Source organism: Phyllostomus hastatus, unplaced genomic scaffold (assembly GCF_019186645.2).
Source record: "Phyllostomus hastatus isolate PE091 unplaced genomic scaffold, TTU_PhHast_1.1 phas_scaffold_1674, whole genome shotgun sequence".
Taxonomy (NCBI): Eukaryota; Metazoa; Chordata; class Mammalia; order Chiroptera; family Phyllostomidae; genus Phyllostomus; species Phyllostomus hastatus.
In genome coordinates this window covers 16,405,646-16,431,690 of record NW_025334011.1, presented here as the reverse complement: position 1 = coordinate 16,431,690, position 26,045 = coordinate 16,405,646, and the positions used below count along the sequence as shown (strand labels likewise).

The following is a 26,045-nucleotide window of genomic DNA, read 5'->3' as shown; positions in this document are numbered from 1 at the left end:
TACTAATGCACTTAATGCCAGTGGCTATCAAATAAGCCACTTCCTTTTCTTCCTCCTATTCTTCCCTCAGCTCACCAAAACTTCATTACCTGTCATCCTTCAAGTCTTAACTCAAGAATCACTTCCTCTCAAAAGTCTTCCTGCAATTGTCAAGAGGCAATTCTTTTTTCTCTCTCTCTTTAGAGAGAGAGGAAGAGAAGGAGAGAAATATTGGTGTGAGAGAGAAACATCAATCGGTATTCTCTCATATGTGCCCCATCCGGGGACTGAACTTGCAACCCAGGCATGTGCCCTGACCTGGAATAGAACCAGTGACCTTTCCCTTTGTGGGATGCTGCCCAACCAACTGAGCCACACCAATCAGGGCAGTTGCCGAGATTCTTATCTCTCATAACCACTAGATTACAAATAACTTGAGCATAAGGGCTGCTTTTTTCTCTATTATAAAATCAGCCAATGGGTGGATGAATCAACAATTGAGGGAAAGAGTAGTTAAAGCCCTCAGCCTTAGGCATTGCCTTTATTCTAGGAAGGTTTTACTAGAAACTCATAATCTATTTCCAGGACCATTGTGTAGGTCAAGTTCTCCTGGCACCTTTCTTGGTGTTCAGCCCTTTGTTCAACAAATATTTCCTGAATACCTCTGTGTATCAGGTTCTCAAGAAGCAGAGTGCCAAGATGAATAAAACTTAGCCCATGGTCCCCAAAACAAAAAGTTTAGTGTACTCACCAATCCATAAGCATGTGATTGTGACACAGTTCAGTGTGTTGGTGATCCAGGAAAGAAAGCATTCCAGTAAGAAGAGACATTATGTGAAAATCCCAGGGAGGTTACTAATAACCTGAGGTGTGCAGAAGGAAACAGGTGAGTGCACGTAGCTCATACTGCTGGAGGGTGAAGTTTTGCCAAGAAGTGGAAAGAAATAAGAGAGGAGACATATAAGGGCCTCTGGGCCATGCTAAGGGTCTAGATGTCATCCTACAGGTATGGAGGAGGTACTGAAGGGGTTTTAAATAAGGTGATGACGTGATGGGATATGTGTTTGGAAAAACCACTCACTTGACTGGGCAGACAATGGACTTTAGGAGACCAGAAGATAACTGCTGGCCAGGCAAGCAATGTTGACTGCCTGAGCTATTCAGTGGTGAGAGAAAGAGGATGAATTTCAGAGGTACAAACTGGCAGGAAATGACAGCTCATCAAAAAATTTAAGGGTTCACTTGTTGCCTATGCCGTTATCTATGGTCACAGTTTTACCACAAACTCAGTGGTTTAAAACACATTCATGTATTATCTCACTGTTTCTGAGGGTCAGGAATTCAGGCATGGCTTAGGTGAGTCCTCTGCTTAAGGGCTACTAGCCTGCCAATCAAAGTGTTCAGGGCAATGGTCTCAATAGAGGCTCAACTGGGAAAGGACCTGCTTCCGCGTTCACCCAGGTTGTTGGAAGAATTCACATCCTTCTGGCTGGAGGAGTAAGGATGTCAGTTTCTTGCTGTCAGCCAAAGGTTGTCCTCAGCTCCAGAGGCTGTCCACAGTTCTTTGTCCCTCCAAATGTTGGGGCTCTTAGACATGGCCTCTTGCTTCCACCCAGCTAACAAAGGAGAAACTATGCAAGACTGGAACTACACTCTTTCCTCATATAATCATTGTGCACCTTTGCTGTATTTTATTGATTAGAAGCAAGTTCCATGTCCTGCTCAACTCTAGGAGATGAGGGAGGTGATCACACAAGTGTGTGACCATCTGAAGGCTGGGTTGCAGTACCCAGCCTAGGGAGTGACTCCTGGCTTCCCAGGTGGGGATACTGGCTGAATCGTTGTGCCACTGAGGCCAGAAGACTCAGGAGAAAGGACAGAATTAAGGGGGAAGATGCTGTACAGAACTGTGTCATGGTGAGTTTGGGGTGACTTATAATTCTTTTCTTGTATAGACTTCAGTTTTTTGCCATTCCATATAACCAGGTTTGTTTTTTTTTTTCTCACCTTCTTTTCAACATAATGTTCTTTACAAGGTTCCAGGGAAGGAAATTCCTCACAATCCAATGAAATGGCCCCTGGGTGAGGTACAAGCCCATCTGGGTTTCACAAGTCAGAGTCCAGAAAATTTAATCCCCTCTAAATGCCAAAACGTAATGTTTAGGAATAACTTAATTTTATGAAAAATATATACAACCTCCATGAATAAGATAATAAAACTTTATTGAATACATAAAATAAAATTCAAGTATGTGAATCAAGAAATAATCTTGATAGATTGAGTAAGTAATGCAAATTTCTTCCAAGATTTATGAGTAAATTTCTTTTTTTTGAATTATTGATTTTAGAACAAGAAGAAGGACGGGGATGGAGGAGGAGAGAGAGAAAGAGAGAGAGAAACATCACTTTTTTGTTCCACTTATTTATGCATTCACTGGTTGACTCTTGTATGTGCCCTGACAAGGGATCAAACCTGCATCTGTGGCCTCTCAGGATGACACTTTAACCAACTGAGCTACCTGACCAGGGACTGAATAAATTCCCAACAAAGTCAATTTTAATAAAAGTGCTAAAGGAAGTTTTTTTTTGGAGTGGAAGAAAAATAAAGAAATAAAGTTTATCTGGAAGAATAAAAAGCTAGGACATTTTTGAGAGACTCAATGAAAAACAAATTAAACTTACCATATATTAAAACATATTGTAATTCTAAAAATATTTACTACAGGAAAGCAATGGAGGGCCACCACACTGCATAGATAATGTTAACACAGAGCAACAAAACAGCCTAAGTAACTTTGACATAAACCTTATTGTTGCTATATGATGAATACTAAACAAGGAGGCCATTAGACTGAGATGGTTCTAATACCTTAGCAGCCTAACCAAACCAAAGCCAGTAAATGCCTCAAGGTTAAGAAGTAAAAACCTAAGGACAACCAATCACAAACAGCCAACTAGGCTTTTTGCAAATAAGGCAAATGCTTAAGCTATAACCAAATTGTCCTTGCTTTGTTCTCGCCTTTTCTCTATATAGGTCCTGTGGGTAGAACACTGCTATCAGTGGAACGCCACTGTTGGTGTAGTGTTCCTATTGGTAGAGCAGTCCTAACCACTTCTGGCTGGGCACTGCCCAATTTGAATAAATCTGTGCTCAATAGACTCTTAAAAATTTTAATATACCCAACTCAATTTATCTTTAAACATAAGGAAAACATCATAAATCAATAGAAAAGGAAAAGATATTCAATGAATGACATTGGAAAATCATTTATTAATTTGAAAGCTAGTGACAGTCTCCCAGACTTTTACTCCTCCAGTCTTTTCAAGAGTTTTTAAAGTTCTCTGACCCCTTTATTAAATCCTTGTGTTTGAAATACCTAAAGCATTTTCTATCTTTTTACCTGAATCTGAGCTAATACACTTTTAGAAAATATTTTCTTTTACCTTGAAATGTACACAATACTATAGTAACACACAAGAAATTATTTTTAAAGTTAAATAGATTTAGACTTTTGCCCCATAGCTGAAAAAGTACTCATACCTGTATCATTAACTGAACTCCAGGTGGCAGCAGAGAGTTATTTACACTTAATCAAAAATTACATTTTAACCAAAAGTGTACACTTTGGTTGTTTTTTCAATACTGTTCTGTTCTTTCGTATGACTAAGCCCTGTTTTACAAACTGGGTGGCCAGAATTAAGAAGGCTCTCTGAGGTCATACCAAAAGGCCAAAGCAAAGATTCAAATAATCACTTTTGTATCATTAAAACAATTATTAAATTAGATAAACCAACTAACCACAACTAATATACTGTTGGCGAAGCATAGTTAACCAGCACATGTTTACAAAAAACTGATGAATATAAAGCACTTAACTATTTTAGGACTTCTGCTCTTAGAAGTATAAAAAGTATATATAAAGAACCATAGTCATTTAGCCACATTTTTAGAACATCTGATATACATTAGAAGTATATCAGTGTTCCAGAAATCACTGAAGACAGAAAGTACTATGAAAGCACGTTAAAAAAATTCACGGAATTCTGAATTACCCTCGCAATGTAAACAACAAATATTCTAGATAACATAGGTAAAATACACCTATAAACACATGGTAAGGGATATTGAGGCCAAAACAACACTGAAGTGTGCATACTGAAGCCAGCCTTCACTCCAGTGCATTGGTGAACCAGGTGAATTGGAACCTTGGTTTACACATCTTTACAGGGCACTGAGAAGAGACATTGCCTAGGTGTTCCTCAGCATGGCAATTCTAAGTAAGGTTGAGATACCTGAGGGCCACCCCTTCAGTGCAAGAACAAACTAGAAGTAACCACCTGGAACTCTATACCTGCTCCCACCCCACTGAAAGTGAAATTTCCTGTGTCTGGAAACTTGGTTCCAAATATAGGGAGGGAAGAAATTTCTTATAAGCATAAGATAGCCCACGCAGTTTTATGGCCCAAAGTCATACATCTAGCTGAGAATTAGATTAAAGTGGTCACAAATCCAGGAGTCTCACAAAGTCAAATATAAATATTCTCTGCTATAACCCACTTCTATTTCAGACTTCACAGAAGTCCCACAAAAATATGAGTTCACAAAAATCATGAAACCCAAAAGTAAAAGATACCTCATAAGTGACAGCCAGTACTTATCAGACACTCAAAGATGGAAGTTATGGAAATTGTGAAACATAGAATATAAATCAAGAATATTTAAATATGTTTATTTAAACACACAAGAATAACCATACTGAAATTATGAACAAAAAGCAAGAGTTGTAGAAACAAAAATTAAATAACCAAGCGTAGAGTGTCAAATAGAATTCCTAGTCATGAAAGACATGTGACATTTAAAAACTTAATGAAAATGGATAAAATAGTAATAAAAATATATAGTGGGATTTAAAATATAGGATTAAGATATAAAACATCAATAAGGCATATATTATTAAGCCTTTATTCCACCAGACTTTTGAGTTTAAATGAAATAGGCAAGGCCCTGGAAAAAATATTTCACTATATCTAACTCAAAAGAAATAGAAAACCCAAAGAGTCCTATAATTGTTAAGGGAACTGAATGAGTCCAAAATATGTCAATCAATCAATCTCTCCAGGCCCAGCTGTATCCTCTGGCAATCCTAAATATTAAAGGAAGAAAAATTTCTAATTTTATGCCAGTGCTCCTAGGGAACAAACTATGCACAACAGTCCAACTCATTTTGTGAAGCTGCCATAACCCTGATACCAGACCCAGCAAGGACAGCAAAAAAACAAAAACAAACAAACAGGTCGCCTCACTGATGAATGTAGATTTAAAATATCCTAAGCAAAATATTAACACATTAAATTCAACAACAGTTTTTTTTAAAGATTTTATTTATTTATTCTTAGAGAGAGGGTAAAGAAGGGAGAAAGAGAGGGAGAGAAACATCAATGTGTGGTTGCCTCTCGTATGCCCCCAACTGGGGACCTAGACTGCAACCCAGATATGTGTCCTGACTGGAAATTGAACTAGTAACCCTTTGGTTCACAGGGCAGCACTCAATCCACTCAGCCACAACAGCCAAGGAAAATGTTTTAAAAAATACATATCACAACCAACTTGGGTTTATACAAAGAAAGTTTGATTTAACATTAAAAACTCAATTAATTTTATCATGTTATTAATTATAAATAGGTTAAGAAAAAAATCAAATAGCTTCTCAGTAGATGCATAAGATTCACATTTTATAAAATTGAAACGCATTCATGATTTGTTTAAAAAAGTCTCTTAGCAGAAGAAATAGCCTGAGAGTATCTACAGCAAGTATTATGCATAATATTGAAACATTATATTCATTCCCTGTAAGATTAGTTATAAAATAAGTATACATGCTGTCATCACTTTATAAAATTGTTGATATTTAATCTTTTTGACTCCAAAAATATCAACCTCATATGGTTCAACATAATAAAAATTGATAATGATTACAGATATCTTAAAAGCACTTGATCATATCTGAATTCTGCAGTCAGGAGACAAAAAGCTATGCACCTAAATACTAAGATAGGAGAATTAGAAGCCCCAGTAGCCTAATGGATAAGGCATTGGCCTCCTAAATACTAAGATAGGATAATTAAGGGACAGAAAAAAATACCAAGGAGTGCTGTGAATATGTGAAAGTGTTTGTTTATTTAACAAGAGCTAATATTGCACATATCATGTGCCAGGCGCCCTTTGAGTGCTTCACAAAGATCGGTTCATTTCATCCTCAGGGCAGGCCTATGAGGCAGGTACTTCTGTGATCCTCATTTGTCAGGTATGGAAACTGAGACAGAGAGATTCAGTACTTTGCCTGAGGTCACAGAGCAATTAAGGGGCAGGGTCAGGATTTGAACCCAAATAGCCTGACTCTGGAGTCTTTTTTTAAAACATACACTATGCTAACTCTCAGCTACAATATTATACTGTGCTGCCTGAACCATTAGAGAAGTAATCTATCCAACAAATGCATTTAAGAAATTGGTTATTGATGTGAGTGTAAAGATACTGTTCCAGTTATCTATTTATTGCTGCATTTCCTCAAACTTATTAGCATAAAACAACAATGTATTGTGTTCATGAGCTCCATGGGTCAGGGAGTTAGGATGGATTTTCTCTGCTCCATAATGTCTGGATGGGAAGAATGAACGGCTGGAGACTGGATGATTTGAAGGCTGGGCTCAATTGGGTTTGCAGGCCAAGCACCCCATGTAGACCCTCAAAATAGCTGGGGGTTCTCACACCATGGCAGCTGGAATCAGAGGGTAGACTCCAGAAGACAAAGATTCCAAAAGTATAAAGATATAGTTGCAAAGCTTCTTTTGATCTGGCCTCCAAAGTCATGCAGCATTATTTCCTCCACATTCTGTGCTTATGAACAAGTCACTGGATCCAGCCCTGATTCAGGGGAGGGGAATTATGCTCTCCCTCTGGTAGGGGAAGAGCAAGGTCACACTGTAGAGGAACAGGTGTTTGGGGATATGTCAAGGCCACCTTTGGAAACGCAACTGGGTATAGGATCAGAGGTCGTTGACAGAGCAATGGGTCCTGGCATAGATATTCTCAGCTGCAAGTAACTGAATGGATAGCTGACAGTGGCTTAAACACTCAGGGTGTTATGAACTCATGAAATAAAAAGGCCAGAGGGAGGGCAAGTCCAGAGTTACTTTAGCTGTTCAGTGATGTCATCAGTGTCCCCAGTGCTTTCTGCCTTTCTACTTTGCCACACTTAGCACATCCAAAGTGTCTCAGCCTTTGGTTTTAGGATGGCTGCAGCAATTCCAAGCATCAGAAGATGTAACAAGGTCAAGCAAAGAAAAAGAAGGGTATTTTTTCCCATGAGTCTCATTTGATCAAAGAGAACAACCTGCTCCCCAAATGTCACAGTCAATTTAAGTTCAGGTCCTATTGTTCAGGGACCTGACCTTGCCCATGTTTATGCCATAGCTGGAAAGGTACCTGGAAAAGAAAAGATCTAGCATTTCGGCTTGTAGAGTAAGAAGGGCTTCTGCTAATGGAAAGGAGGAGGAGGGAGAATGACTGTTGAGTGACCAGTATCTGCCACAAGTATAGTCAACTGTCCATTCATTTTGCAGTTCTTAGCTGATTGCTAATTACGTACCAGGCACAGTGTTAAGAGAGGCAGGGCACCACAGTGAATAACACAGACGACATCCCTGATAAGGCTTACAGTTTGGCACAGAACAGAGACATGTAACAAGGAATTACATCATTAAACACAAATGTGTTAAGTGCTATGAAAATAAGTATGCAATCAATGCACAATTTGCTGGAATAAAAAATATTTCTTTATGGGCACGTATTGAAATGAAAGAAGACATTAATAACTACTAGAAGAAGTACAAGGTCTTTATGAAGCCTAAAAAGTAATCATTGAAAACTATGAATTTTTCCATTATGTAGGGGAGTGAAGCACCAGTCTGGCAGGCAGAAGTGTCCTCATCATTAGAAAAGTTACTCCATCAAGAGCCAGAGATGATTTAATGGGATTTACTATGGACCCAATGAACTCTCTCCTAACACTATCTGACCTTCTGCTATTCAAGTGCATGTTCACCCAGCTGGATTACTTCATCACCTGCCCAGCACTTCGGATACCTGATTGGAATTTTCCAGTATCTGGAAAGTTATATCCACCACCATAATGTGTTATTTTGTTCAATTTAATGTGAGCATGAACAATATTAGGCCTAATCCCTTTTCAGGAACCTGAAAACTGAGAAAACAGATCTTCAAAGGTAAGCATTGGATGACAAAAAGAGATCTATGGAAAGTAACTTCATAGGGTGATCTGATCATAAATTCCTGACTGGGCAGGTCATGGTGAGTAGTCATACCCCAGTCATACAACGTTTTAATAAAAGGTTTATCTTTACTTCAAGCAAGCCACAGCCATTGTTTCTGTGCATCTAGGTTAACTGCACCTTTGAAATAACTGTAATCACCCTCAAGAGCACATAATCTTGTTAACCTGTAATCCAATCACCACCTTGCTTTTTCCCACCTCTACATAATATTTCTTACATTCCCCGTTTCATTTTAAATGCATAAAAGTAGCTACAAAACTATCATTATGAAGAGCATTTGAGATCTTGCTCACTGGCATATGTCATCAGTTTTTCTCAAATAAATTCTTATAAAAATTATCTACAGGTTTGAATTCTTTTACATCGATGTAACACAGACTGGCAAGCCATAGTGAGCTACACTCTGTTCACTTCCAAGATACAAAGCTGGCCCTGCTCAGGACAGCGCTAAAAACTCACCCTGTACATTCCTCTGATAATAGCTATGGCATCTGCCAACTGCTGATTGTAGCATTTTCTTATGTGATCCTCATTCTGCAATCCAAAAATAAGTACAGTGAGCACCACAATGTATTTCTGAAAACAATTCTCATACCTACTATGGAGGAACTCAGTATAAAACCATTCAAATCATCACAACCCCTTGAAAACTTTATTTTATAATCATTTCTCCTATGCTACAGCTATTATAATACATTCCATTTTTTTACTTGCATTTAACCAAAGCAATAGAGTCTACATGGATAAAATAAATGCAAATTACCATATTTTGCCATGTAAAATGCACACTTTTATGCCCAAATTTTTTAGGGAAAAATAAGAATGCGCATTATGCATGGGTATAATGATTATATACCAAGGGTATAATAATCCCATGTATAATGCGCACAAAAATGTGGGTGTGTATTATACACAGCAGAATAGTACTTAATTTTGGCAGCTCAGTTCCTATAGATCAGGGATAATAGCATTTCCATTTTAGGATATTAAGGAGCTTGAGAAAATTGATTTAGAAGGCTTATGGTACTTAAAATGCTGTGGTCAACAATAGGCAGAGTTGGATTTTTTGTTTTACAACAGAGAAGTAAGAGTGATGCCTATTCATAATGACAGATAAATATGCTAATTTGGCCAAAGATTTTAAGAAATTCCTCAAAGCAGCAGAGTTTTCTTGTCTTTGGCTCCCAAAAGCCATTAAAGCACAAGAGCACATAAAATTGCAGCTGAGAGCCAGGTCATCAAACTGGCCTGGAACCTAAACTCAGCAGTTTTAAACTGGTGATTCTGTGCAAGTTAATTAACCTTTCTGTGCCTCAGTTTCCTCATCTATAAAAGAGGGATAATGGTACTAGTTCATAAGGGTAGTATGAGGATTAAATAAATTCATATACAGAGTATTTAGAAAAGTTCCTGACACACAGCAAAGCTATATGTATTATATAGCTCCACTTGGCTCTATGTTGCTATTATATGGGACACAGACTGCAAATTAAATTGCTTTCAAAAGTTGCAAGTTCAAAACTGTAGTGCTTACATATCTAAGCACAAGATTAATACACACACACACACACACACACACACAAGAGAGTACTTCTACCTGTTGATAATGTTTTTCTATCATTACGATCCTGTCGTGTAGAGCAGTAAACAGATTGAAAGACTCCTCTTTAAGACGGTCCTCAAACTTCAATTGAAGCAATTGTTTCAGGAACCCAAAATCTACCTGAAGGGATTTAATAATCTAAAAAAAGAAAAACATACATTATACAGAGTAAGGGTCCTCTGTTTTGAGACTGTAACACCATGCCTAGTTTTTGTCATGTAACCTGGGTACCTGGTCAGGGGATTGTTCTGTCTTTTTAATTTTTTAAAAATTTTTATTGATTTTTTAGAAAGAGAGAGGAAAGGAGAGAGAAACATCAATTTGTTGTTTAACTTATTTATGCCATCATTGGTGGATTCTTTCATGTGCCCTGATGGGGGATCAAACTCACAACCTTGGAGTATTGGGGAAATCTCTAATCAACTGAGCTACCTGGCCAGGACTTGGACTGCCTTTTAAGATTACCTGTCAGATACTGTGTATACAGTATTGGGAAGTGCTGCTAAAGGATTAGAAGCTAATGGAATAAGAGAGAGGAGGTTCCTAGTAATTTACTCTCATACAGAATAAAACACCTGTTCTAACAATGATCTTTTGTCATACCCCAAAATGTATAGTTTTCAGATGTGAAATTTTGATGCGTGGGTCACCGGCCAGCAGTGATCATGGAACTCTGCAGATGGCTTGACGATACACAAGAAAAAACATGCACAGAGACAGACTAGTTTCTGTGGAGAAGTAGGAATGAAATGGCCACCCCCTTTAGTGGGGAGCATGCTGATTTACTGTCCAAACCTGCTTTTATTGGGCTTGTTTTGCATAATAATTCAGGTAAAGTACAGTACTCATTAGGGGGAAGTGAGGAACAATAGATAACAAGGAAGTCTGAGGGCCTGTTTTGAGTCAGGGTCAAAGAGCTGTAAGACTTTGAGGAACAAACTAACTTCCTCCTTGGACCCCTCTCATTCAACTGAGAGCATTCTAAACAAAGGAGGTTTCACAGTAATTTACATGTTCTTTCTTAGGCCTGATCACCCAGGGAATCCGCCCTTTTCAGCACAGAGCTGCACCACCCTGTCATTGTTTCAGGCTTAGGTGGAGCACGGGAACTAAGGCAACCAAGAGATAAGGAGATTTTCTCCCAGACGTTGAGAACTCAGGCTATGTCAAAGCCGAGGAGCGAGGGTCCATCACCCCCTTTTGCTGCAGCCCCCAAAGTCCTTCTTTTGGGGGGCCTCCCACGTGATTGTGCCTGTCTTAGATCGTTCCCCCCTTGGGGAATCTTACCCGTCTTTGGCTAACCGACCAAGCTTTGGGGTTCAGTTATGAATGAAGCAGCACTCCTGCCAGGGAGATAAGCTTTTGTCTCCTTGCTGGCTTACGGTTCCAAGGGCGTTCCCTTAGCCTTAGCCTAGGCGGGGGTTTCAGCTTCTGATACCAGTCAGGGCGGTTCCCAACAAAATTTGGATCAGAAGAGATGGGCTAAGTCACTATTTGTTACGAATCTACTAGCCAACCACTTAAATGTATAACCAGTGTGTTGATCATTATTATTTGTGATCATTAAAACACAATGTATTTTTATTTCCCACCATCCATTTAAAATGTATTCCTAGTTAATCTGTCCTTGTCCTGAATGAAAACTTTAGGCAATCTCATTACTTTTTGTTCATTCTTGAGAACAGAAGTCCTACCATCACTCAAATCACAACCTCAAAAATATCTTTTGGAATATGACCACTATGAGTTAATATGACCACTTCTAACTTCATTCACGGGTAAGGCTTCTCTCTGCACACCAAGAGATTAGGGCAGTAGCTGCCTGTCTTTAAGGGAAAGAGTGTGATTCACTCTTGGACTCTCTCCTGTCTCACCTCTCCTTTCACACTCCAGTTGTTGGGACTCCAACATAGACAAGGTCAAGGAGATAAAGGAGCATGGCTGTTCCTGCATGGTGGGGTGGCTTCAACCTCCAGGACTGGCAGGTCAAGAGAACTAACTTTTCTTCCCTTGGGCACTGACACAGCTTCTCCAGAGATTACCATTGCTGGGACCCTCTTCCCTGCCAGGAACCTTTCTCCTGTGGATGCATAGTGACCCAAGCAGATGCTTCCCTACTATGGTGATCATGGCTGCCCCTTCCTCAGTCCCTGTGAATCTGGAGTTCTCTTTTTTTCTTTTCCTGCCATTGGTGGTCCTCTGTCTTCCTAGACCACTGTACTGAATTAGATCCAGAATATCTCACATTGCTTAGCACTCTTGCTCTTTCTTCTTCTCCTCCCCCTTTTCCCCTTCCCTACTCTCCCTTTTCCCTTTCCTCCCCCTCTTTCTCCTCCTCCCCCTTGTCTTCCTTTTTCTTCTCTCTCTCATAGACCACATCTGGTCCACAGAAAACAATCACTCTGAAGTGCAGACTGATCCCAACTTAGCCACTCTGTCTTATTGTCACAACACACTTTAGCTTTTTTACACACAGATTAAGCACTAGTCCTCTATGTTTTCCAATAACAGAAAATATTTCAAGTTCCACAGAAGCCTGCCTTACTAGCTGTCAGTGGAGGAAGATCACTTCTGCTCCCCGATCCCCGACAAAGAGCATGGCAATTGTGCTTTCTAAAGAAACTGCTCCAGCGATTTTTTTCTCTTCACCTCTTGATTCCCTTTTTTATTGCCCTTGGTCTGATTTAAGAGCTAAGAGTCACTGGTCTGGTGTGCAACATTCCCTTTCCAAATTCTGCAAATGGAATCTAACTCACACTCACTTTAGAATTTGATGCTTAGAAAGCATCCTGGAAAGAATCACATTTTAGTATCCTCATGCTCTGTGCATTGTTTTATTTTGCATGTAAGGATATCAAGACTTTGAAAGGTTAAGTAACCTACTAGTCTAATATTATGTGGCTGTTAAGAGAAAAGCCCAGATTTGAATGACACTGACTCATATTCCTTTCTCTTTATATAAGGGTACTATGTTAAGAAATCATTAAAAAATATATCTTAGAGCAAGTGAAGTCTTAAGAATCTCCTTTAATTGCAGGAACAAGTAGAGATGACTTTGCCTTTAGAAGAACCAGCCCTACAGCTTTGCCAACAAGAACCAGACTGCTTGTTCTGAAGAAGGGAGGCTCAGGGATCCCAGTGTGGTCAAACAAACTCCTGCTGGACCACAGGCTCCCTTTGACACTATATAAACTCTAGATATATGACCAAAACACAACCAACAACTCAAAGACGCTAGAGAATAAAAAGGAAAGAAGGAAGGAAGGGAGAGGGAGTGGGAGGGGGAAGTTAACACATAGAAAGTGCATGTAAACTGTGTCTTTAAGAAGGTTCCCAAAAGCGGCCAGATAACATTTCCATCTAAATTCTATTGACCAGAACTTAGTCATCTTAGACATCCTTAGCTGCAAGGGAATACAGTTATAAAATTTTCCCAAAAGCATTTAAAAAAATGACAAATTGGCAAGTATGTAGGAAAAGAGACAGCCTCAGATGTTAACTAGTGGAAGTGTAAATTGGTACAAACTCTATGCAGGGCAATTTGGCAATATCCTTCCAAATGACTAATGCATACATCCTCTGACTCAAAAATTCCACTTTTAAGAATTTCTACCACAGATTTGCTGGCATATGAGTATGTACAGAATTATCACAGTAAAAGATTTGAAATGACCAAAATGTCCATCAATAGGGGGATAGCTAAATAAATATGCATGTTTCTGTGATATGATGCACTTGTGAAATAAATGAGGAAATCTTATTATGGAATGATTTTTCAAGTTCTATTGTTAAGTGAAGAAACAGAAACAAAGTACACAAGAGTATTTATAGTAGTGGGATACCATCCTATTTGACAGCTTTATTGATTAGGGAATTTAATAATAACTCTTGATATCTGACATACATGAAATGTTCTATTTCTTTACAGTCAAAAAGGGTCCAAAGGGATGATCTGACAAAGTTATATGTTAGGTAACATAATTATTTGTTATATTATTCTCTTCTTTCTATAATTTTTAAAAAGTATCATACATAGAAAATGTTCACAGATGTCAAATTACAAAAAGAGTAGCAAAACACCTCACTAAAGTACATAAGCACAACATAAATATGACATAAATATAAGTAATGGTTCATATTGATAATTTTTTTAAATCCTCACCCAAGTATATGTATTGATTTTAGAGAGAGAGAAAGGGAGAAGGACAAAGAGACAGAGAGAGAGAGAGAGAGAGAGAGAGAGAGAGAGAGAGAGAGAGAGACATCAGTTGGTTGCCTTACATAAATGCCCTGACAGGTGATCGAACCCACAACCTAGGTATGTGCCCTGACTGGGAATTGAACCCGTAATGTTTTTGGTGTATAGGACAACAGTCCAGTCAACTGAGCCACCCAGCCAGGGTCTTATTGAAAAATTTTAAAAGCACAACTGTCATCCAATTCAGTTTGTAAAAGATGCTAATATTTTTAATTTTTTAATCATTTCAGTTCTGTCAAAAAAGAGACATAAAGGCAATTAATACTTAAAAAATTACCTCATAAGTTTCAAATTAATCCAGATTTACCTGCATTAGCTCTTGTGTAGATGAGCTTAACTCTTTTAATGGCATAATTTCACTGGAATCCGTTTGAGTAGCATGGTCTGTGCTGAAAAAGCCAACTTTCAAATCGTCTGATATTTTAAGTCTACAAAAAGATTAAATGTGCTTTATGTAGCAGATAGTTCCTTAAACATATGTTAGTGAATATATTTTTGTATAAATCATACTATATTTTAAAGAGGGATTAGTAAAGTGAGGACACCTCTGAATCACCTGCTGATAATTCGGGGTTTTCACCAGGACTCTGATGGATTATCCTATTCCCTGGACTGCGGCCTTTTGCTCCACTGATACTCATTTCCATTTTCTGAGATCTGATCAATTTATAAGCCCCTTTTTAAGTATCTTAGCTGCTGTTTTATGTGTGCTGCCACTTGAAACCATTATAAATTAGGCACGGGCATATCAAGAAAAACTAGTTTAAGATGGTGGTTCTCAAAGTGTGGTCTGAGGACCCCAGGGACACCAAGACTCTCAGGGAGCTCCCAAGGTCAAAATCATTTTCATAGTAATATTAAGATTTTGTTTGCCTTTGTACTATCATTCTTTTACAAGTGGCCAGTAGGGTTTTCCAGAGGCAGTAGGGTAGATATGACTGCATGGCAGATTGAATGAGAATTCAGGTATTTTACATTAAGCCAGGCATTGAAAAGAGTTGCAAAAACCTAAAAAAGTGACACTAGTTTTATTAAAGCTTTTCGTTTGAAGAATACAGTTTGTTTTTCTGTGAAATGTTACTTATATTAACACAGAATTGATTTATCATAATTTTAAATGATCACTAGGAATAAAGAAAACATAAATTAAAGCTCTTTGAGGTCCCCAACTTTTAAGACTTGTAATGAGGTCCTGAAACCAAAAGTTTTGAGAACTGCTTCTTTGTGATGATCACATAACTGTATTGTATTTGATTTTCAGAGTCAGTTCTTAGAAAATCTGAGCAGGCCAAGAGCAAGTATTTGTAAACTCCTCCTACCGACCTTTAATGACACCCATTTCAAACAATAACAAGAAGGCCAATATTCTGGATGCAGTCTTTCTTTTTGAGGTTGATGAAATTTACCACAACTATTGGATTATTAAAATGTCAGCTAAAAAAAGAAAGCTATAAAAGCTCAAGTGGAATTGTTGTTGGTGGAAATCAGGCTCTGTGGTGTGGTTTATTGATGATATTCAATTAAGGGGGTTCCCCTCCTGACTTCCCAGTGTCCCATCTCTGTCCATCTCACCACGGAGAAAGTCCAATCTTGTCTTCAGTAGGGCCAGGATGAAGGTCACTGCCCAGAGTTTATGCTCCGTATTAAAGTCCAGTCCAGCATTTGGCTAGCTTAGCATGTGTTTCCAGCTGCAATCTGTTTCAGGTTCCCTCCTGGAGGCAGCGTGTGGAGTTGCATGTCCATGGGCCACATGGCCATGCAGAGAACAAGTGTGTGTACCATCCAAGTGCAGGTCATGAGCAAGAGTGTGTGTCTTTGTTTCCCAGGGGTTACAACCAGGAGCTTGGGTTTGGGACTGACCAGCTGCTTTCTCAAAAACACCAATCAACTTCTCAAATTTCTATGGGCTTTGCATGGGTTTACACCTTCTAGTTAGGACTCTATGATCCCGCGCCTCCCCCTGTGTCTCCCAACAATCTGGTCCTGCAGAGGGAAAGGGAGGAGTGTTAATCCTCGTGGCACAGAAATGTTGTAATCCCCCAGGGTGTGCAGCTATAGTTTCCTGGCTAGCAAGCGGGCTTATGGTTCCCATTTTATTAAGTTGAATATCTAGTTCCCTTTGCTCTCTTTCCTTTATTAATGTCTAGTTAAATACCAGTGGTAACAGAATTACCAGACTTTTCAGTGCCTTCTCTGAAGACACTGTGTCTGCATTTCTGTCTACACAGGGTTCCCAGGGGAGAGGTTTTCTCTGTGATTGTGGACATTGCCACATGTAGAAATGATGCCAAGAACTGCCACAATTATCTGGTGATCACCAGAAGGTCCAGCCAGAAGGGTAAAGCCAGGACATAGATAATGAGCTTTTAAAAAGATGAAAATCATTTTGACTGATGACTTTGTATAAACTTTGACTCAACTAACTCTGAAACCTGTCATACTTCTGGTCTTCCTGCAACATCATATAATAAATGCACTTGGTGAGAGTTTCTATCAACCGATATTCTAGCTACGTGACATAACATAATTACTTAAACTTTCTGGGCCTTAATTTCCTCTTATGCAAAATAATAGTGCTCATTACATATAGTCATTATCAGGATTAGTGTGTTAACACTTAGAAGTACTGTGAATGGTGCATGTCACATAGTAAGCCCTTCAGCAATGTTACCCATTATTGATGCTGTGGTGGTGGTGATTATGACTATTACTACTATGCTGTAAAATATCATCATTTTTTCATCATGTTTGGAGAATACTATTAAGGCATAGCAATATTCATCTAAGAAAGACTACTTAAATTTTTTAAACTTTTAAATATTCAGAATAATGATTTGCTAATAATGTCACTGAATTTTCAACTGATCTTCCACACACATTAAGTATACTGATGATAGATCTTGTCAACAGTATGATATGGGTGCGGAGGGAGCATCAGTAATGAATATCTCAATTTCAATGAAAATTTCTAGTGTTTTTCCACAGAAAATTGTATTTTAGATTGGGTTTAATTTATTGCAGCAAGCTATATTCTATCTCACTAGCCCAGTACTATTCAGAGAGGAGGTTTGGGCCCTGAGTGTCCCTGCACCTTCTTTCCGCACAGGCCAAGACTGTGAAGCCCTGACCATGCTTTCCACAGGCCATTCTCCAGAGCTGTGTTTACAGTGAGCATCCTTGAGGACGAGATCATGTTTTCCTCCCACCAAAAAAAAAAAAAAATAGCTATGGTGGCAGAGAGGAGTTCAACAGCATGGTCTTCCCCTTACCAAAGCAGGCCTGGATGAGACAAGCATTGAGTGCCTAATCAGTCAACAGCAAAGATCAATACTGAGTCCCTAATATGGAAGTATTAATTGATGAACAGGGATAGTCAGCCACTTGGTGGCAAGTTGATAATACTGACCCTCTGAGACAGACATATATTCAAGATACTAATTTGTATTCCTTGACCATAATGCATCTGCCAGAACCACCATCCACTGATAAAGCATTACAGAATGCTTTATTCACCATCATGACATCATACATAGCATCATTCCTGATCAAGGTACTAATTTTATAACAAAATAGTGCAGCAACAGGCTAATGCCAGTGGAACTGCCTGGTGTTATCACATGTCCCATCACCCTGTAGTGGCTGGCCTAGTGGAAAGGTAGAATAGTTTATTGAAGATTCACTTATGGCAGTTGAGAGCCTGATCCATGAAAGGATGTGGTCCTGTCTTATAGGATGCAGTACAGTGGTGCTATACTTTGAATCAGTAGTGGTGCTCCCTCTCCCGTGCTATAGGTCCAAGAATCAAAAGGTAAAAGTAGAATTTACATCTTGTGCTAATATACCTAATCACCCACTCCTGAAATTGCTTCCTGTCCCAACATTTTTATGTTCTGCTAGCTTGGAGGTCTTAGTTCCCAAGGGGAGAATGCTTCCTCCCAGAAACATTTAACCAAAGGCAGAGAAGGTGGTCACTCTAGGGGCTGAAGTGACTGCTTCTGGCTGGGTTGTTGGTATACAGTGGAGTCAGGAACACTATGTTGGAAACTCAAGAGAGTCTCTGGGATGCCTTTTAGCATTTCCATGCAGAAAGGGAGCAGATTTTGCCACCCCAAAACATGCCTCTTTGGCATAAGTATTATCTTGAGCTGGTTGGTTTTTTTTTTTAAGATTTTATTTATTTATTTTTAGGGAGGGAAGGGAGGGAGAAAGAGAGAGAGAGAGAAACATCAATGTGCAGTTGCTGGGGGCCATGGCCTGCAACCTAGGCATGTGCCCTGACTGGGAATCAAATCTGCGATGCCTGGTTCGCAGCCCGCACACAATCCACTGAGCTACGCCAGCCAGGGTGAGCTGGTTGTTTTTAAGAAACATCAGGCACAGGAGAAACTCTAAGCTGAGTAGAAGTTGCCCTCTGTAAGGGACATTTGCATTTATACGAGACTTTACACTTGTAAGGTTTTCTCTCTCTCTCTACACCATGAAGAGAAGGGAGATTCAATCTCTAGAAACTCATCAGTAGAGAAGGCTCAGGCTTAAAGTTGCATAACAACCATACTGTGCTTTGCCTGATTGCCTCCAATAACTGGCTTCCCCTCTCCTGCTTCATCTTCTTTACTCCTTAATTATAAAAAGTACTTAAGATGGTGGCTTGGACCATTTACAGGAGTTAATTAGTTTTCCTTGGTATTGCCCATGTGTACAGGAAATATATATATATATTTATATACACACATATATGTATATATACATATATATGTATATATATTTGCATATATATGTATATATACATATATATGCAAATATATATACATATATATGTATATATGTGTGTATATATATGAAATATACATATATTTCAAATATGTATATATTTGAGTATATATTTCAAATATATATATATTTCAAATATATATATTTCAAATATGTATATATTTGAGTATATATTTCAAATATATATTTGAATATATATTAAAATATATATAATTTGAAATATATATATTGAATATATATATTTCAAATTATAGGAGGTACATGTGTTATTAAACTTATGTTTTTCTCCTGTTAACCTGTCTTTTATTAAAGGGGGTCTCAGCCAAGCACCCAGAAAGGTAAAACAAAAATTACATTTTCTCCCCTAAAAAAAAACAACAAGATTTTGAAACTCAGGACCATCAGGAATGAAGATTGGGATCTCCAAGCTTGGGCAAGTTTCTCTGCCACTAGCCACATCTGAGAGAGGACTTAATTTTACCCTTTGGGTGTCACAACTGCATTCTGCATTTGCATCAACAGTAACTGCTTAAGTCTTGCCACTTCACTGCCTTTTACTAGTTAAAAGTCCTTGTTAATGTTTAATAAGGAAAAGAAAAAAACCTCACCAGTTCAAATACTGGTGAGGTTTCTGCCTTCTGTTCGGATCCTGAGTGCTGCTACATCAGTATAAAAAATATAAACTGCCACCTAAACTTTACCTGCTTCTTCTAATCTGCAATGCTGCACATGTGATTCACCCTTCCAGTCTGTGAGTGCAATCCTCAACCTCCTCAGTAACAAGCAGTCCTTTTTACTATTCAGTTTCATGTTTTATTAAGCTTCACATGTGTGTTCTTTCTTTCCTTTTCTTTATAAGCAAAAAATCTATTGTGGGCAGTAGGTGTATGAACTGTGGGTAGTTAGTATTACAAATATATAGTGTTATATGTCAATTCCATCCCCAAAAGCTTGAAAACAATAAAAGTACAAAAAATAAAAACCAAAAAAACATTTTCAGGATGTGATTTTAAAATGTAGAATAATGTTTTCAGTTATGCCTTCTAGTGTCATAATATTAAAGTACTACAGTAAAATATTTTTAAATTAACTTCAGAAATTTTACAGATACCCCCATTAGAGTAACTAAAAATAATATGTGTGCCTATTCATTGAGTGCTTAATTCATCCCATGTGTTTCGTTAAGACATATGCATCAACACACACATTTTCCCCTCAGGTTATGCTCTGAATAATCTCTTAAGAGAGACATTAACTTCCTTGTTTCGTAGATGTGGAAACTGAGGTTCAAATAGAGTAAATAACTCATCTAACATCATAAGCCTGGAGTGGCTGGTTCCTATTTTCCGTCCCTAGTGAGAATAGGACTGTGGCTCTAATGTTCCTCATGTCCTGACTTACTGTAGGACTGGTTCAAAAAGATACAGCCCATTCAGAACCTAAGTGAAACCTGAAGGTTCATCCTTCAGTTTCTTGTCAAATCCCAATGTCTCAAATTATAGGTGAAAACCCCACTGCCTAGAATGGAAACCCACATCACAACAAATTTAGCTAAGTGGTTCCTATACTATTCTTATTTATAGTCTCAGTAATTTCTGAATAATAGCTTGGTTGTTATGCACAAAATATAGTTTTGGAAAGATAATAATTATAGTTTTTAATAAACTAGATATAAAATTAATGTGTCAGTTTGTTATAGAAAACAGATCAATGAATATTTACTAATAGAATACAATGATACTTCTCACTGAATCTTAGAATAGTCTATCCTAATAAATACTCATTAATGAATGAGTCAAAGAAAATGGCATTAGTGTAAACAGTTCAAAATGGTCTTATCCTGTTGAACAAGATATGGGTTGCTTTTCAGAGACAACAGATCAAAACCACAAGTCATGCAGCCCAAGCTTGTGCAGAGGAGGGAACTTTGACATCCAACTGCTGCACCAGGAACCAAAGTCTCATCCCCTCCTCTCCCCAAAACCAAAGGACAGGGACAAACCAGAACGTGAACAACAGAATCCTATCAGAAGGGTTCATCATCCAGGAAGATCCAGTGCTGATGCTCCTCTAACATAAATGGCCAAGTTCCATAGTCCTTTAATTAAAACTTGCCCCACCAGTCTTTCTGCATATGTATTTTCCCAAGCCCTTAAAACCCCTCAAACTAGTCCAGTGAGCAAGATGGATTTGGGCCACTATTAAGTCTCCCATCTTCTCAGCTGGTGCCTTCTTGATCGATAAACCTTTCCTTACCCCCTGCTCTGATGTTTTGAGTTTTGGCCTTTCGAAGCATCAGTCACATGAATTTGGGTTTGGTAACATTAGGTATGCTAAACTTTTACAGTGGTGCACTGCTCAATTTTAAATAAAGAAAATTTGCTTCCCTTTCTTCCTCTTCAAAGAATACACCATTTTGATAGGGCCCAAGGCTCACTAAGTTTCCCAGCTCTAGATCCATCTTTGTGGCAATCACTCCCAAGTTGATATAGCCAGGCTAGACCTCTTTTTTGAACTCAGACTAGAAGGCTAATAGAATATGGCACCCCAAAATATATCTCTTTGGCATAAGGATTATTTTGAGCTAATTATTTTGAGAAACTGTAGACACAGAAGAAGCTCTGCAAATAATAAAGGTTGCCCTTTTATAAGAGAAGTTTTTATTTAGAAAGGAAATCTACATTTTAAGGGTCTTCTTCTCTGTGCCAAGAAGAGGAGGATGAGTAAATCACAGGAAGAGGATCTTATTAATGGAGAGGGCACTGACTTAAATTGTCATGACAAATCTTACCCTATTTTACCATGCTTTCCCTGGTAACCTCCCATAACACCCTTTGTCTTTAGCTACAGGTGATATGTAAGGTGGTAGCTTCAGCTATTTCAGGGATTTACTTAGTTTTCCTGGTATCTCTCATGTATACAAGAGGACTATATGTTATTAAACTTCTGTTTTCTTTTCCTGTTAATCTGTTTTATATTACAGGAGTATGGGGAGTGGAGAGGAGGTGTGTCTCAGCCAATAACCCAAAAAAGTTGAGAAAAAAGTATTTTCCTCCCCTACGACCCTTAACTGTTTTCCCTGTTTCAGACATTATCCTCATTATAATCTATCATCAAAACCACAACCAGAAAAATCCTGTTGAAAGTTTAGCCAGCTGATGTCATTCCTCTGCTCCAATCCCCTCATGGCTTCCGATCTGTGATAGTGTAATTTAAAATAAATATGTATTGATATTCTGGTCTTTGTGCCTCATAGCTCCCAAAATCGTTGGAATTTCCTAAACAACAAGAGCAATGGGAACAACTTTTGTTAAATATTTGTGTCTTTTGTCCTCAGTTCCTAAAATGGCTTCAGTGTGGAAAAGGTAAACTGGTATCTTTTGTCATTCATAACAAACTCCTTTCAACAACACCTGAGCACCTGAGTTTGTTAATGAAGGACTTCCGGAAAGCCCTTGAGGATGGGGGGGGGGGGTGCGCAGTTGTCAGAAGAACCAGCCACTATTAGAGGGTTGGACCTTTCAGTCCCACTCCCCACTCCTAACTCCAGAAAGGGGCTGGAGATTGAATCAATCATCAAGAGTGAATGATTTACTCAATCTTGCTTACATAATGAAACCTCCATAAAATCCCTAAGTTACAGGGTTCAGAGAGCTTACAGGTTGGTGAACAAGAGCATATCCATGTGCAGAGGGGGTGGTACACCTCACACTCCACAGGGCCAGAAGCTCCTGTGCTCAAGTCCCTTCTGGGCCTCACCTTATGTGTCTCTTCATCTGGCTCTTCATATGCATCCTTTAATATTTTTATAATAAACAAATAACCTAATTAGAAAACCGGCTTCCTGAGTTTTGTGAGCTGTTCTAACAAGTTGATCAAACCTGTGGAAGGGGTCATGGGACCCTCCAATTTATAACTGGTGGTCAGGAGCACAGGTGAAAATCTGGACTTGCAGTTGGCAGCTGAAGAGGAAGAAGAGGTACAGCCCTGTGAGACTGAACCCTTAACCTGTGGGATCTGATACTATCTCTAGGCAGACAGTGTCAGAATTGAGTTAAATGGTAGAACACCCAGTCAGTGTACACTAAGAATTTGGAGAATTGCTTGGTAGTGTTAAAAAGAAAAAAACCCCATGATATCATCTCATTTAAAGTCAAAACTGAAGGCCTTACAGTGGTCTAGGTCCCACACCATCTGGCACCAACCTCTTATCTCTAACTTCATTTCCTCTGCTCTCCCCGTCACTTTGCCCCAGCTACACCGGCTTCCTTGATGGTCCTAGAACACCCAGGCTCACTCCTTTCCACTTCCTGTTCTCTGCTTCGAACACTCTGTCCCTCTATATTTACATGGCTCCCTCTCAAGCCAGCAGTCTTCACCCCAATGTCATCTTGGTCAAGCCTTCCTTGACCATGGTACCTAATATTACACTCCACACAGGATTCCCTCTGCTCTCTCCTGCTCTGTTTCTTCTCTGGCACTTACCACTATTATCTAACTTATTTATTATATAGTTTGCTTGTTTGTCATTGGTTTCCTGACTGCAATGTCAACTTCACAAAGGCAGGGCTTTTGTCCATTGGCAGATTGCTGTCTCCCCTGAGCCTAACTTTGCCTTAATCCCAGCATTTCAGTCAATACTGGAGTCTTTCTCACTCATACACTCATACCAGGGCACTGACATACTCCCCGGAGCACTGTGGCTGAAGAGAAATGAACATGGGTTTCAGTGGTTCCTTTGTTCAGATAACATGCCCTCATTGAGCACCTGGCATTGTCAGTCTGCTCACTGAGACCAGAGGGTGCGGTTTGTTGGAGAACTACCCACCAGGTAATGCCAAAGAATCCAGAGCAGGAAGTCATTCCTGTAAGTAAACAACAACTAGAACAGGGTAGACACTGTGTGACTATGGTGCTAACCTTGCGCTACCGCCTACATGTGCCTTCCCAAACCAATAAACCAGGTCTTTGTGTACCCTGATTGATTTTAACAAATGCATCCACTTAATATAGTTGAGCCGGGGAGACTGAGCTTGGTAGAAGAGTATCACTAGATCAGCCCCCAGGGCTGGCTAGTACAGCTGTGGTTCTCATTCTCTTCCCTCCCCCTCTCTCTCTTTCTCCCTCTCTCTCTCTCTCCCTCCCTCCCTCTCTGTCTCTGTCTCTCTCTCTCTCTCTCTCTCTGACGGTCGTACTTCTAAGCTAGGCCATCTGGCATCATGTGGGCCTTGTGTTAGAGAATTTTAAGTGTTTACATAAAGGCTAATCTATTGCTCGCTACCTACTGATTTTAAAGGGTTTTAAAAAGAAAAATATATTTTTCCAGAAATATCAGCTCTTCATTATCCAAATAAACAGAACTGGAGGAGAGGGGGCAAAGAAGGAGTGTGAAAGATAAAAACTAAAAAAAGGATCAAAGAATAACAGATGGCATTATATACACGACACTCTTCTAAACACCTTAACCAGGTTAATTCATTAAATGTTCAGTATGAACTATGAAGTAGGTGGTTCAGTATGAACTATGAACAACATCATTGCTGTTTTCCAATGGAGTGACTGAGGCACAGAGAAGTAATTTGCTCAACTCATGGGCCTTCTAAAAGGGTGGTCAGGATTGAACCCAGGCAGTCTGGCTCCAGAGTTTGCCCTTTTAGTGTACAGTAATAGATTTAGGGAATTAAAATAGCAGCTTTGGGGCCGGTCGGCTGCGCGAAAGAGGCGCTGGGCGCGGAGCGCGGCGGGCCGAGGCAGGCGGGACCCGCCCAAGGGAAGGTGGCGGCGCGCGGAGCGCTGCAGCCAGCGCGGTCACCTGGAGCGAGTCTGGAATTGTTCAGTAACAGACTCGCAGTTCTCGAGGCTCTTCCGGTACTCCTCGCTTTCGAGCGTGTAGCGCCAGTTCTCCATAGGAGCCGTGGGGGGCTGGCGGCTGCGCCGCGCACCGCCTCCGCGGAGATTCAGTCTCGAAGAAGCGCGCGGCCAGAATCGGCGTCCGTTGCCACGGCAACTCCTAGGGACCTGGCTTGGCGCGGGAATCACCCGGCTGCGGGGCGCGGCGGGGTCGGAGAGGACCGCTTGGTGGGTTCTGGCGTCGCCTCAGTGCCGCTTCCTACTGCGCGCACACTGGGCATTCCGACACGGCATTCTCTTCCCGGGCCAGACCAGGCTACGAGCCAGACCATCCCTGTAATGTCCCCAGAAAGCTGGACCCCCTGTAGATAATCCTGCGACATCCCACCACCTCCCACTCTTCTTGCCATCTCTTCACCTAAGGCTCTGAGTCCAGCCTTTGGCGAGGCCCGCGCTTTTGGGGTGGGTAGGGTGTGGATTCCTGCTGTCTTTCTATAACACCTTTAGTTCGATGGCCCTTGCTTTTCTAGCCCTCTGCCGTATGCTACAGATCACCCTCCGAGAGATGTTAAAATAGTGCGCCCATCTAGTAACGATGCTCAGGACACAGTGAGTCCTGGGCTCTCAGAGCAATGCCATATTAAGAAGGAAGCAAGCGGCCTGATGAATTGCCTACACTTGCCTGCCACTTAAGCACAGACATAGGTGTTCATAGACCCCAAAAGAAAAAAAAAAATTCTTTGCAGAGATTAAACAGGCCTACTTTTCTATTTAACCTAAAGGCCAGAACTAAGATGTTAGGCTCGTATGTGGAATTCATTTTTTACTAAGTTCCTACAACAATAAGAGAAAAATTTTAAATCGTGAAACTGTTGCTCGCCCTTTGTTTTAAATGTCACTCCCTGATAATTGACGGAGACATGTATCCTAAGATTGATGTCATTGCCCGGTTTTAGAACTAAGTGTACTACATTTCCATTTTGGTATGTTATCTACAGGAAAGCAAAATATTTTCTTATCTTCGTTATAATAATTATGTGAAAAGAAGTTATTTTGATAGAAGCTCAAAATAGAAAAAAGGAAATCACTGAAGCAATTATCACCACTCCTATATTTAAACACAAAGAGGAAAAGCCCCAAGTGGCGAACAAAATTCATAATCAATACCTAAATAATCTTCTCTGAAGGCACAGTTTCCTTTGGAGAGATGAACAGAAAAGTTACTTTTAC

The 26,045-nt window shown here is 39.6% G+C and overlaps 1 protein-coding gene across 1 annotated transcript in view; it reads right to left on the bottom strand.

Moving 5' to 3' along the window:
* Positions 1-25,454, bottom strand: part of CUNH10orf67 (chromosome unknown C10orf67 homolog) — a 97,735-nt gene extending 72,281 nt beyond the window's left edge. Inside the window, 5 exon segments of the mRNA XM_045857712.1 lie at positions 8,794-8,868; positions 9,932-10,075; positions 14,503-14,623; positions 24,778-25,008; positions 25,354-25,454. Coding sequence (XP_045713668.1) covers positions 8,794-8,868; positions 9,932-10,075; positions 14,503-14,623; positions 24,778-25,008; positions 25,354-25,454 — 672 coding nt within the window.
* Positions 25,455-26,045: the final 591 nt, after the last annotated feature.